We start from the raw sequence: 15,585 nt of genomic DNA on the forward strand, positions 1-15,585 counted from the left end.
TACTTAAAGTGTTACTTTCCATAGCTATTTTTCACTTCATGGTACTGCCTGAATGCACACATACCATTACCAATAATTCCCCCCCCCCCAACACACACACACATATACAGAATGCAAGGTGCAACATACACACAGACACACACACATATTGTACATCTATGCAAAAACATGCACACCCTGTTTTCCCAGTGAATGAAATCAAATACTTATAGGCCTACTTCATTTCATTCATCTTGTGGAATTATGTGCATCAATGTACAACATTGTGATACATACTGGTAATGCCATGTTTCTATACTTTTATTTAGATCAAGGTCAGATATATGCAACCAGATTTGTGTCCCCTGGATGCTCCAGACACACATGCTAACAAAAACATGAGAGTGATTTGTGCATGATCATTGTATAATTTAGTTCTCTGATCACCTCAATACCATAGTAAGCAAGGTATGTTTGAACAAGACACTGTACTTCTGATGGGGGGGGGGGGGGGGGGACTATACAATTGTAAATTGCCTGTCTTCCAACTACAAATTTTGATTAAACTCTCCCAAATGTAAGTCTAATTGCTTCTGAGTTCCAAACTTGAACCTACACACTCTGACTTACTTGCTGATATGTGAGCCCAGGCTTCAGGTAATAAGTGCAGGAAGACATCACCCAACAATCCACCCACTGCAAAACTCAGGATGCAGTTGAACTTTGCAGCTCCTGACAGACAGAGGGAAGGAAGTTCAGAAAAGAAAAGAGAAACATCCTTACCTGAACATAAACAAAGAACTGAACAATATGTGACCCTGCATCACAAAACCAACAAAAAGTCGCCACACATGGCTTTTTAGTTAAGAGCAGATTCTGAAAGAGCAGACTCTAAGCTTTAAAATGAGGTATAACTCCATTCAAATGGACTCTTTTAACTTAAATATTGGAAAGAAAGGACACATTCTGGAAAGTGTAAACTGAGAAAACAGGCTTTGAAGTACAGGGTCTATTCAAGCGCTTATAAAATCTTTACCAAGCCATGCTAGATGTGGGATGAATGGAACAAAAAACAGGATGTTGACCATTGGAGCAACAACAATGAAAGGATTATTAGATAAGGCTGAAATTGAGGATGCTTCATTAAAACATTCTGTAGATGATTAATGCAAACTTTCAATGCAGTAGCATCATTATTTTCAAGGTTATTGAAGTTGAAAGTGAAGAGTATGGACAGGGTTTTTAAGAAATGGAAAGACGGCTCTATGAGAAACAGCTTATCACACTTTCTACAAAAAAGTGTTCAAGAAAAACTGTTGAAAACGCAAATTCCTGTTTGTTTCATGATCCCAAACTTTAACACAAGAGACCCAGAGGTTACGCGCTCACCTGAGTATCGCAAGTTCACCTTCCATGCATTCTTGCAGACTCTTACCTGAGAACATTGGAAACTTATGGTGGTGGTAGCTTTGAGAATGGGGGCATGGTGTCCATTTACATATTCTATCACACTGGTAAAAATACCTGCCAAGTACACTGTACAAATTGTACTTTATAGAATGTTAGATCACGCAGCTTGGGAAAAAAGACTTAAAGCCCTATCACTTTTGATTAGAACTAGAGAAAAATATTATAGTATTCATTAATTTAGGAGGTTTGGACCCCCTGGGGCCCCCAAGGAAAGCATGGTGCCCATTCAAACACTTTGAGATCTTATCCCTATGGGAATGCTACTTGACAAGTTTGGTGAAAATCAATTATGTTGTTTTCAGCAAGAAGATGAAAATTTAGTCCCGAATTTGGACCCCCCCCCCCCCCACCCCATCCCGCTTCCTTGGGTCCCAAGGGGGTGGGTGGGGGGGGGGGGGGAGGGCACCCCTGATTCTCCCATGAACAAACTTTACACAACAGTCATCAATATACTGACTCATTTATCAACTTAGCTCAATCACTTCCAGTTCTACATAAAATCTGTCAACAGGGGGGGGGGGGGGGGTGGGACCCCTGGGTCCCCCCAGGTGGGGCATGGTGCCCATTTGATGGAATTGAGATTCTATCCCCCTAGGGATGCTACCTGCCAAGTTTGGTGAAAATTAGTAATAGGGTTTTCAAGAAAAAGTTGAAAATTTGCAATTTCGGTCCATATTTAGGCCCCCTGGGGCCCCCAGGTGGGGCATGGTGCCCATTTGATGGAAATGAGATTCTTTCCCCCTAGGGATGCTACCTGCCAACTTTGGTGAAAATTCATTATGGCATTTTCAAGAAAAAGATGAAAATGTACAATTTGGGCCCCATTAGGACCCCTCCCCATCCCCCTCCCTTGGATCCCAAGGGGGGCACCCCTGATTCCATCACGAACAAACTTGAAACTACAGTTATCAATGTACTAATTCATAGTACATTGTATTAACTTAGCTCTATCACTTCTGGGTCTAGAGAAGAAGATTTTTTAAGATTCCTTAATTTTGGGGGGTTTCGGCCCCTCTGGGGGCCCCCAGGTGGGGTATGGTGCCCACTTGAACAAATTGAGATCCTATCCCCCTAGGGATGCTTCCTTCCAAGTTTGGTGAAAATCGGTCAAGTCGTTTTCAAGAAGAAGATGAAAATGTAAAAGTTTACGCATGACGGACGACGCACGACGCACGACGCACAACGGATGCCGGACAAAGAGCGATCGCAATAGCTCACTTGAGCCTTTGGCTCAGGTGAGCTTATAATGTAGAAGAAGATTTGCTCTTTCAGAAAATATGAAAACTCAAGATTAGTTAGGTGAGGGAGGTAAGGACCTCCCCGGTTAGGTTGACCCAATTCACCTATTTTCAGTCCTCACACAAAATTACTGCGAGCGACTTTTTGTTCGTTTTGTGATGCACAGTCACATATTATCTGAATCAGATGAACATACCGTATATAGTTCAGCTATTAATCAGTTATCTTATTACTGAATTTTGTGGTATTTCTATCTTGTGTTAAATTTGCAGCAGTAGACGTTACAATTGATGTGTTCACTGTCAGTTTCTTGAACTGATTGTGCTAACATTGTACTTGTAGACACTTGTGGTACTATAAATAGGGCCTATGCCATGAATTAGCACACTGCTATTCATGTGAGTACTTTTATAGAATCAAGAACACATTTGAAATAGGCATTGTGACATACATATATTTGCATATAATGCATGTATCTATGTAAGTATAGGCCAAATACTGTATTAGACCTACTTAGTTCTTCTCTTTCTCTCTTCTGTCTTTCAAAACATCAATCTGTCTGTAAGTTTGTCTTCCTCTTTTCCTCTATAGATCTGCATTGTATCTCCATGCCATCATACATTCACTGTTCTACATGTCATCAATGGATCTTTTCATCTAATCTCCATCTCAATTTTGTAGACATTAGGATTAAGCATGGAATAGAGCAGAGAGAAACGGAAACAAAAGGAAATGGTTAACCATTAAGGAAACCAGGCCAATGGTTGAACATAGACAATGGGCAACGACAACAACAACAGCAGAGTAGAGATCAGAGAGCTTGTGGGAGACAGTGACAGCGTCACTTGCAGACTCAGCATGAAATCAAAACCAGCTTCTGGGGCTCCCAGCACAGCACGTACTGGTAAACCCACTACACACCACATATACAAAGAGTGACCACGTACCCGCCATGCATGCACACACCGTCATGCTACACAGGAAGTTCTACTCCAAATAGGACAAATGGAGTTCAACTTTGGCTGGTTTGATATTAAATGCATGGTGCAGCAAGTGTTTCATAGCAAAGTTCTGTACATTTGGATACACGGGGCAAAATAACAATGTACTAATGACATGCAATGTACTTTGTATTTAGCATTGCATTATAAACCAGTTGGTACTCTAGGTGGATATGCATGTACAGTTTTTATATCTCGTTGCTCGCCTGGAATAGATATCAAACCTACTTGAACTGGTACAACACTCGGTATTTTGGTTCAAGGTCATTAATACTTTGTACTGCATGGTAAACAAAGTGTGGAACTTGATAGGGATAGGCAGTCTCTGTAGCTCTGTGAATCATACCAGCTCCCTGATCATACATTGCATGATGAAGAATAAGTCTTCATTGTTTTGCACAGTCTGAGCGTTGGCCTAAGGAGAGGATGCTTTCTACTGGCATGACATCAAGATACTCTGTTTATGAAATAACAAATGTGATTTATATTCTATGTAAACAGGATCTCTCTCACCCCCCCCCCCCCCCCCCTTAGCATTTGGAGAAAAAAAACCAAATCACTTTCATCTGGCAATTCTTCGGTAGCATAGGTTCTCTCCAGAGTCGGGGGCACCCCTATCACAGAAAACTGAGGTTTGCAATAGAGCCCATGCAACTGAATATTCAAACTGGTAAATGAGCAGAAGAGGAGTGCATGTGACTGGGTGGGGATGGAGTGTGAACTAAGGAGACATAGTGGAGGCATAAAGAAGAGGAGAAAGAAAAGGAGGAGATAAGAAGACAAGCAAAACAGATTGATCAGAAGGTGAGGAAATATTAGAAGTTACAGAGAAAAGGGAGAAAAACAATAATCAGAACATAAGAAAGAAAACTATACCAGAATGAGGAGGAAAATAAATGAAATACAGCTGTACATGACTATGATAAGCTAAAGGGAGAGAGAAAAATGCCTTTCATGACCTTTCACCAGTAAAAAGATTATATCAAATTACTGTACATCACTGAACAATTGTATCAAACCAGATTTGTGATGGCCACCCAAAAGGACATGGGGATGACATGTCATGATCGCTTACAATATTTGCATTACATGTAGGCCCTATCATTATCAAACATTCAATCAGCCCAAAATCATACTCATGAAGTACATTATTGCATCTGAACATGATGTTATTACCACCTTGATAAGAGTTGCACAGTAGGCATACAAGCTGTATATTTTCAGAGTAGACAAAATGAGTTTAATGGGGATGATAGATGTTGTTGCACTATCTTCATACATAAACGTAAGTAGAATGTAAACTGCAATATGGCTGACAGTGCTCAACTATATAGGAGCCCATGTAGTACAATATATAGTAGAATGGAAGGTGTTGCCTTATTAGTGACTTAGCTGGACAGTCTGTTTCGGCCGAAGCCTCGACAGCAACTAAATCAGTTTCTTGTTTATGTTTAAGTACAGTGTAAGACATACAGTGTAAGCCCAGTACCAGTGTCATTGTCAACTTTATTGTGTTGTTAAGTAGCCACGTGCATGTATCTTTTGTATCTGTTGTTTGCTTGCTTGAGTGCACCAGAGCCGTATGTCTTACACTGTACTTTAACAAGAAACTGATTTAGTTGCTGACGAGGCTTCAGCTGAAACAGACTGTCCAGCTAAGTCACTAATAAGGCAACGCCTTCCATCCTACTATATTAATGTACTATATATATACAGTGCATATATACACACACACATATATATAAATAATCAAGAAATAAACTGGTAATGCATTTTTTTTGCCAATAAAGAACGAGTTTATTCAACTCGAATTTTCGGTGGCCTCCACCTTCTTCAGTCTGTATATGAGTGCGTACTCTACATGTTCAATTTGTGTTTTGGTACCGTCATTGTCGAGACTCCTGAAGAAGGCAGAGGGCACCGGAAATTCCAGTCAAATAAACTCATTCTTAGTTGGCAAAAAAAAAATGCATTACATGTACCTGGTACCAGTTTATTTCTTGATTCTTCATGGTGCCAATATGTGAATTCTCAACATATATATATATATATATATATAGAACAGTTACGCTACATCTTCCTGAATGACAATTTTCTGCGGAATAATCAAATGACCAAACAGGTACACCCTGTACATCACATTTGTTCTTTATTAGCCTCAAGAAATCTGTAATAAATAGAAGGGTTTCTTTGGTACCTGAAGGTTTCTTTTTCAAAGTCAAACCATATTGCAAATAACTTTTACAATATTTTCTCATTTTATATAAAGTGTGGGGGTAGTGATTACATTTGCCCCTAAATACTCTCATTTCTAACTAGCCCGACCAGACGCTGTTACGCTAGACGTACCATGTACAGCGACTGGGCTGTGTATAGTTAATTTCTAACATGTTTTTCTTTTATATCATAGTGGCTGTCAGACTTTAAATTACTCCATCCCACAGATTACATAATGTCCTATAGCGATACCTCATGTAACTATGTAAAATCCTGGTCCTTCGAACGTATTAACATATGATTAGAAAATGCTTGTATCAATATGCAGGGGTCACACTTAACTTTTTTTTTAACTAGCCAGGCGGACTACTTAGAATCAATTTTAACACTGAAGCAATATTTTGGCAAGCCAGACGGACTAGTAACTTCAGAATTTTATGATTTTTAGCTAGTCCGACGTGATTTTGGGTGGCCAATGGCCAGCGGACCATCGCCAATTTCGAACCCTGATATGTCTCCATTTGCCAAAAACTGAATGTCACACATTAACCCCGGCGCGGGGCGCTGTAACATTACGGTAGGTATTGGGGTCGCTGCTGCGGTTAGTCACACATGTGATATTTACTTTAGAGGAAATCTGCAAGTGTCACTCTACTGGGGCCATTTACTAGCAACACATTGGTATCATCATTGTGATTATCATTATCATAATATCATTATCGGAATATAATTATCGCTATTATCATTATTTGCAACATCTGAACGAAATGATGATGGCACAGAATTTACTTCTTCCATCCAAGCTTCTTGGACCTACATGTGACCGATGACAGCAATGTCAGTCACAAGTGACATTTACCTGCGGCATCGCTATTTTGAGGTGCGATCTTAAAGGGCAAGAAGAGTGGCAAAACTCCCGTAAGTCCAATCAAACTGGTTGCTAAGATGGCATAAATCCAAGCAACTTCTCTAGGATACTGGTCTTCATAGTTCCTGAAGGCTGCATTGTTCCCTTCCTTCTGAGTAGTTCCAGCATCATCTGGCAATCGACTGGTCAGTTTCGAACGTGGAGCCTACACCGGCAGCACGGATTCCGTGCCCCGAGTATGGGGCAGCGGCCCGTGGGCGTGAAGAGCGAGTCCGATGAATCTCGCTGGTCGCAGGAGAAGCTAAACATATCACCACTATACAGGTGCACAGCTGAACGAAAGTCCTACTGCTGACGGGGCACTTCATCCTTGTACAACGGAGTGTGTGAAAGCATCTGACGAACGTTAGCGAGCAGACGGAGCAACACTGGACGGCTGGTTTGGCAAGTGATTAAAACTGCGCATGCGCGGGGAAGATAGTCGACCCGAGCGAGTCCAGGGTCCAGGGTTAGGCCCGACTTCTACTTTTCCAGAACGATGGTGTAGCCGAGAGGTCATTTTCTGCTTCTCTCGTTCAAATACATGTGTATCTTGCGCTCCATATATCCTTCCAGAAAAAACTTTAAGGTGAAATATATACTGTTCTCCTAAAATTACGAAACATCTAGGCCTACATGGCAGGAAAGGGTGTCAGCTGCTGGAGCTATGAACCTTTATAGATACACTGTACTTGCTCGAGATTATAGATCCTTATTCAGAAGGTTTGTTAATCCGAAACTGAAATACAGTCCGTTAATCCAAATAAAAAAGAAGGTGCGTTCAAACGGACCTTCAGAATAACGAACCTTATTTCGTTTTCAGATGAATGAACCTACACATTGAGTAGTATCATAACGAACTTTTTTTTTTTTCATTTCGGATTAACGAATACATGTAACGAATCCTCGGAATAATAAACATTATTACTAATGAGTGAATGACTTATGGACCTTTATTTCTTCTCTCTCTCTCTCTCTCTCTCTCTCTCCATCTCTTTCTCTCATTTCATTGTTCAGCTCGAGGGTCCATGACTCGTGGGTGTCTAGCTCGGAGGATGGCTATTTCACCGGTTTCACGATGAACAACTAATGAATGAATAAAGCGAGATCTTTATATATACGTTCGTGGGTTACGACTCCTTTACATATAGTAGGGACATCCACTGTATGTATTATCCAAGGGAGCTTTTGCTTTTTTACAATTCAAATTCAATGAACTGTTGAATTCTTTTGGTGGAACATTTGAAAATTTTCCAGTAAAGAAATTTGGGATCAAAGTATTAGAATGATACGTTAGTCATTTATCTAAATTACAAGAAAAAAATCAGATAAATAGCGAAATTCAAACGATAACATTCTTGTTGCCTGATTTTCTCGTTAATTTTACTATGATTACTTCAATCCAAAATCTAAGCTCAGTAACCGAGCAGAGAGGAAGGGATGGGGATCAAATGATCTAGTAAGCCTACATACATTGAAAATAAAAAAAAAAAAATGTAGAGGATGCTTTGGGGTGTTTTTTTTTTTTTCTCAAAGAAGTGCCAAAACAAACTAATCGTGTTATTTTTTTTTTCGTTTACTAATCACTTAATTATTTGCAACTCTAACATCTAAGAGCATAAGATTGAGCACGGAGATGGTGTTTTTAGAATTGAAATCCAAGTAAAATCTGGTGCACACATCGAATGGAATATTTTGACATTTTTTGTCAATGTTTACATAAGGAAGACGATACGTTGTACATTGAAGTTCCATAATAGAACCTATAACAAACCAAATTCCTTCTTTTAGTGTTGCTTGATTTTCTTATTTAATAATCCATAATTTGAATATTTAAGATCTAAGCACAAAGCAGCAGTGATAGGGTATTAGAGGGGGGTGTCCCTTCCACACAAGAAAGAATTTGCATTTTTAGAATTAAAATTCGAAAATCTGGAGCTCACATTGGGATAATTGCAGTAATTTCAATCAAAAAAGCAAGAAGATACATTGGTGGTTTATCTATTTGCAACAGAGACACCAATAAGAACTTAATTCTTAACTTTTGGCGTGATTTTTTTCACTTTGTAATCAAATTATTTACAAATCTAACATCTAGCCCAGGAAACGAGCGACTGGAGTGGTGGCTGCCCTGCCACTTGAGGGAGCTCTTGCATTATTAGAATCAGAGCCTTCTATTATATAGAAGGCTCTGATTAGAATTGAAATTCACCAATATAGTGCACGCTTTTGGTGTCATATCTGGAAAATATTCAAGGAATTAAAGAAGTACGTTTTTCATTTAGTAAAGAAGCAAACAAGAAAAAAACTAAACTAAATTCCTTAATTGATGGATGATTTTTCTCATCTATTCATCAAATTATTTGACAATAAAAAACTTTTGAAGTAGGAGGGTTCGAACATTTTTTTAATATTTTTTTTTTTAGGTGGGAGGCGTTGGGAGTGGGGCAACATAGCCGTTGAAACTGAAAATGAGTTCGTTAATCCCCCCCCCCATAACTAAATAAATGAGTAGGCCTACTAATGAACCTTCAGAATTACAGACCTCATTTCGTTTTCCGATTAGTGAACCTTTCGAAATAGCGAACTTTTCATTTCATTTCATGTCTTTTCTTTATTTGTCCAAATTATGTATAAAAACATAATATAGAAATTGGTTTTGTCACACATTCACAATGGACACATTTTGACGACATAAACAACAAATTACATTACATACAGCATCGAATTAATACTTCAAAATTACATGGAACTAAACATTTTTTTTTCCATTTTCGGATTAACGAACTTTCGGAATAACGAACCGTAACCATAATAGTATTATATACCAAGGCTAAGATTTGCGGTGGCTCGGGGCCGCTAGAAATAGATGTCGGGTCATCACTTCTTTTTTTTTTTTTTTTTTTTTTTTTTTTGAAGGGGGGGGGGGGAATGATACTACTTTGGGGTCACCAAAACAGATCATTATTAAAAACGTATCTATTCAATAGAATTGAAAGGTGTGCGTATTGAAAATGATTTTTATGAAATCCCTTAATATAGGATGGTGTCACGGCAATTACCTTAATTGCTTATGCCTCAATTAATAGTCAATGATAATGTTAGACTTAGTGAATTTAATCACAGCATATTGAATTTGACGCCGTTATCATAATTATGCCTGCCCTTTTCACATGATTATTAGTGTTATTTCAATGTCTATTGAATTATTTAATTTTGTCATTTTTCTTTTATTTTAGTCACAGTACTTGATATTCAACTCGAAATAATCATCTGTTTCATTGTATCATTTAAATGTTTAATTAAATGTTTTTGTTTACTTATGTTTTATTTTTCTTTCCCTTGATATCTCCGGGCCAACAAATTTCATTGTCGGGCCCCCTTAGGTAAAATTTGATGATTTTAGTGGCGAAATAGACCACCAAGGAAAGCGTCGAGTCTTGATATTATATATTTCATGTGAAAGATTGGACATTAGCGGTGGTTCTATACAAGACTTCTGTACAGCGACAGGACTGTGTACAGATGGGACTGGAACAGAAAGGTTGGTCTAGGTAGGGAAGACACTGAATCTTTCCACTGAATACATAATTTTTTCCTTTTTTTTAAAGACGTGTGTCTATATAGAAAGTTATTTACAGGTGCGAGACGAACACCTCTGATCAATATGCCCATGAATCTGGGGGTCTACACACTAGCCATGTTCAGACGTATTTCTAGTCGGAGTAAAAATTTATGGTACGGCAAATAAAATTCAAATTAATGCATATCTTACCACGACCCTTGTGTCCACACGACGGTCGTGGGAAGAAACTCCGACCAATCTATGTGCGAGGGTCGGTGTAACTTCCGGAAGTGGTAGCGCCGCGCACGTCGACCATGCGATTGTTTTTTTATCAGTGGCATTTGTCTTCTCCATTCTTGTTGATGGAAATTTACGCATGAGCGCTAGCTTCTTCGTCGCGATCGACGATTGAACTACACGCGCACGTGTAGTCGCAAAATGTCAACATTGCGATTCGACCCAGGAAGTTTTACCTAGGTCGTAAGGTATGTATGTTCATAGATACTCCGAGGGCTTGTCCGCACGGGCAATTTACTCCGACCGGCTAGTCGTGGTAGCGAGATACTCCTGAGAAAACTTAGGAGTATCTCGTTCGGAGGAAGAGGTCGTGGTACGTTCCTCCGATCGGAGGATGTTACCACGACCTTGTTCAGACGGACACTACTCCGACCTATCCTCCGAAGTTACTCCGACCAAGCTTCCTCCGACCCTTCCTCCTAAGTTACTCCGACCAACACTGCCTCCGTCTGAACACAGCTAGTAGAGTCCCTTCTAAGTTAATGGACTCTTGTCGCCACATAATACGCCATCAGCGACGGGAAATGGTATTCTCTCCCATACGCTTCCGTACCACGGATCTCTACTATTTATCGTCCAGTTCATGTGGCCCGTAATACTAATCTCCCTTGTAGAATACGGATCTTCCCAATTATGTATTATATAAATGAAGTCTGCACCAAACTGGATCTGTCCCATAGATTGGAAGACAATAGTGATTCATGTCTCAATTCATGATATTTTTTATGATGGTAATTACTTTTCGAAATCACTAATTAGACGAGTGATTAATGGTAATGACAGCTGGACGCACTGACTGAAGTTTCGCAAAAATTAATGAGCTGAAATTCCAAACTATTCGACTGTTTATGTCCGGCACTAATCTGACACATTATTTTTAAAGAACTCAACTTGAAGATCATACAATACCATAATAGTTCATATCAGCTTTATTTGTCTAAATTAAGCAGAAAAACGATAACATCGGTCTTTCAAGAAGTTATACGCAGCTTCCATATTTTCACAACATACAGCTCTGATTTACACTTTTGCACATATTGATTATTTCTAGATTGCCTTTTGCTTTATCTATTATTTGTCAATAGGTACAATTTCATTTCATTTAATGAATAAACAAGCAGTATATATATTTCTATCATTATGTTAGAGTTCAAAATGAATCTTCAAATTGCTCAGAAAGAGTTTTGAACCTCGATTTTGAAAGGCACAAATGCGGAATTCTTCTTTCCATCCATAAAGAAAACTGACAGCTGTTTGAATCACTGTAGCCAGCTGGAACTCCATCTCTTGAACCGCCTTGATCTGCTTCACAGACAGGAAGACAATAGACTGTTTCTGATAATGTATTACAATTTATGGATGTTTCTTTATCTACAAGCCCAAAGCTGTGTTCAGACGGAGGCAGTTTTGGTCGGAGTAATTTCGGAGGAAGGGTCGGAGGAAGCTTAGTCGGAGTAACTTCGGAGGATAGGTCGGAGTAGTGCCCGTCTGGACAAGGTCGTGGTAACTTCCTCCGATCGGAGGAACTTACCACGACCTCTTCCTCCGAACGAGATACACCTGAGTTTTCTCAGGAATATCTCGCTACCACGACTAGCCGGTCGGAGTAAATTGCCCGTGCGGACTAGCCGTCGGAGTATCTATGGACTTACATACCGGTTATACGACCTAAGTAAAACTTCCTGGGTCAAATCGCAATGTTGACATTTTGCGAGTACACGTACAATTTGCACATAGTCGATAGCGACAAAGAAGCTAAGCACTCATGCAGAAATTTCAATTAACAAGAATGGAGAAGACAAATGCCACTGGTAAAAAAAACAATCGCATGGTCGACGTGCGCGGCGCTACTACTTCCGGAAGTTACACCGACCCTCGCACATAAATTGGTCGCAGTTTCTTCCCACGACCGTCGTGTGGACACAAGGGTCGTGGTAGGATATGCATTAATTTGAATATCAATTACCGTGCCATAAATTTTTACTCCGGATAGAAATACGTCTGAACATGGCTTATAGCAACGAAGCATTCCATTCACCTGCTCCATCCCATAAGCTGTGTTCAGACGGAGGCAGTTTTGGTCGGAGTAACTTCGAAGGAAGGGTCGGAGGAAGCTTGGTCGGAGTAACTTCGGAGGATAGGTCGGAGTAGTGCCCGTCTGAACAAGGTCATGCTCATGGTAATTCCTCCGATCGGAGGAACTTACCACGACCTCTTCCTCCGAACGAGATACTCCTGAGTTTTCTCAGGAGTATCTCATCGCTACCACGACTAGCCGGTCGGAGTAAATTGCCCGTGCGGACAAGCCCTCGGAGTGTCTATGAACTTACACGCCTTACGACCTAGGTAAAACTTCCTGGGTCAAATCGCAATGTTGACATTTTTGCGACTACACGTGCGCGTGTACTGCAATTCTAACCTAATCGATCGCGACGAAGATCTGGCGCTCATGCAGAAATTTCCGTCAACAAGAACGGAGAAGACAAATGCCACTGGTAAAAAAACAATCGCACGATCGACGAGCGAAGCGCTACCACTTCCGGAAGTTACACCGACCCTCGCACATAAATTGGTCGGAGTTTCTTCCCACGACCGTCGTGTGGACACAAGAGTCGTGGGAAGGTGTGCATTAATTTGAATTTTAATTGCCGGGCCATAAATTTCTACTCCGACTAGAAATACGTCTGAACATGGCTATAAAGTTCCACAGGCATGAATTCACTCAGTTTGCTGCTAGGTATGGGAAGCCTCCGGCAAGCTTTATGGTTGTTAAGGGCATACTTTAGTTTAGTAAACAAAGCAAGTATAAAATTAGAATACATTACAGAACCGGCATATTAGCCATGTTCAGACGTATTTCTAGTCGGAGTAAAAATTTATGGCAAGGTAATTGATATTCAAATAAATGTATATCCTACCACGACCCTTGTGTCTACACGACGGTCGTGAGAAGAAACTCCGACCAATTTATGTGCGAGGGTCGGTGTAACTTCCGGAAGTGGTAGCGCCGCGCACTTCGACCATGCGATTGTTTTTTTTACCAGTGGCATTTGTCTTCTCCATTCTTGTTGATGGAAATTTCTGCATGAGCGCTAGCTTCTTCGTCGCGATTGACTAGGTTAAAATTGCACGTGTAGTCGCAAAATGTCAACATTGTGATTTGACCCAGGAAGATTTACTTAGGTCGTAAGGTATGTATGTTCATAGATACTCCGAGGGCTTGTCCGCACTGGCAATTCACTCCTACCGGCTAGTCGTGGCAGCGAGATACTCCTGAGAAAACTCAGGAGTATCTCGTTCGGAGGAAGAGGTCGTGGTACGTTCCTCCGATCGGAGGAAGTTACCACGACCTTGTCCAGACGGGCACTACTCCGACCTATCCTCCGAAGTTACTGCGACCAAGCTTCCTCCGACCCTTCCTCCGAAATTACTCCGACCAAAACTGCCTCCGTCTGAACATAGCTATCGAGTGAAATTTCATTTTATTAATGAATAAACAAGCAAAATACCTGACATTGGACCGAATGCATAAAACAAGCAATTGCTTGTAGGCAGTTTCTTCAAGCAAAAGCACAAGCTTGTCTAGCAAAAGGTCTAGCTCAAGCAATTGCTTAAATCCATATGCATAACCTTTTGCTTGCGCTTATGTCTTTTGCTTGTCCCGCACGAGCAATTGCTTGCGTTTTCAACAAAAGGGACGCCATGCCTGTGCGAACACAAATACAAAGGCGAGTGTGACAGCATATATTTGAAAGGGCATGTGTGTGTGGAAAACATTTCCTGACATAGCAGAAGAGCTATGAAATGACTCTCGTAAATGCACACACAGAGGGCACACACACATCTATACACACAGACGTACTGGCTGATTCCCAGATCCCAGTGCCAGATCGCACGTGGAGCGAGGTCTCCTTGCTCTCTCCACCGAAGTCAGACATCCTACATGTTTTTCATCACATTTTTGCGTGCTAACCACTTGACATTTCCGTTGTTGAAACGAAAAAGTTTCTTTCACTACTTGTAGATTTATACCACTCCTGTACAAGTGTGGTCTTTCTTTTATGAATATGAAAATGATACTAAAAAGGGAACGTCCCAGATAAGCAAAAGCTCAAGCTCATTTTACAGAACTTGGGAAATTGTAAGCAATTGCTATAGCAAGAACAAGCAAAAGGTATATTTTATGCATACGTTTTTTAGCAAATGCTTGGTCTCTAAGCAATTGCTTGCGGGCAGCAAGCAATTGCTTGTGCTTGCTAGCAAAATCTTGTACTCGCAAGCAATTGCTTGTTTTTTACGCATACGGATTCAAGTAAAAGGGTAGCACAAGCAATTGCTAGCGTTTATGCATCCGGCCCAACATTGGGCCGAATGCATTAAAACAAGCAATTGCTTGTAAGCAATTGCTTCAAGAAAAAGCACAAGCTCGTTTAGCAAAAGGTCTAGCTCAAGCAATTGGGCCGAATGCATAAACGCTAGCAATTGCTCGTGCTAGCCTTTTACTCGAATCCGTATGCATAAAAACAAGCAATTGCTTGCGAGCAGAAGCTTTTGCTAGCAAGCACAAGCAGTTGCTTGCTGCCCGCAAGCAATTGCTTAGAGACCAGGCATTTGCTTAAAAACGTATGCATAAAACATACCTTTTGCTAGTTCTTGCTAGCAATTGCTTACGATTTTCCAAGCTCTGGAAAATGAGCTTGAGCTTTTGCTTAGCTGGGACGTTCCCTTTTAAGTATCATTTTCATATTCATGAAAGAAAAACCACACTTGTGAAGGAGTGGTGTAAATCTACAAGAAATTACTTTTAAGTAGAGTAAAAAACTTTTTTATTTCAACAAGGGAATGTCTAATGGCAGGGGCCGCGGAAGCAGGGGGGCTGGGGGGGGGGGGGGCTGCAGCCTCCCCCCCCC

The 15,585-nt window shown here is 40.5% G+C and overlaps 1 protein-coding gene across 1 annotated transcript in view; it reads right to left on the reverse strand.

Moving 5' to 3' along the window:
* LOC139727892 (zinc transporter ZIP13-like) overlaps positions 1-15,585 on the reverse strand; it is a 57,698-nt gene that overhangs the window by 37,521 nt on the left and 4,592 nt on the right. Inside the window, exons 4-5 of the mRNA XM_071638865.1 lie at positions 6,766-6,979; positions 610-711 (exon numbers count right to left, since the gene is read on the reverse strand). Of these exons, the coding sequence (XP_071494966.1) occupies positions 610-711; positions 6,766-6,979 (316 nt within the window). The remainder of the gene's footprint in view (positions 1-609; positions 712-6,765; positions 6,980-15,585) is intronic.

This window comes from Diadema antillarum, unplaced genomic scaffold, assembly GCF_040938485.1.
Source record: "Diadema antillarum isolate AM-2024a unplaced genomic scaffold, OU_Dant_1.0 seq00000158_RagTag, whole genome shotgun sequence".
NCBI classification, from domain to species: domain Eukaryota; kingdom Metazoa; phylum Echinodermata; class Echinoidea; order Diadematoida; family Diadematidae; genus Diadema; species Diadema antillarum.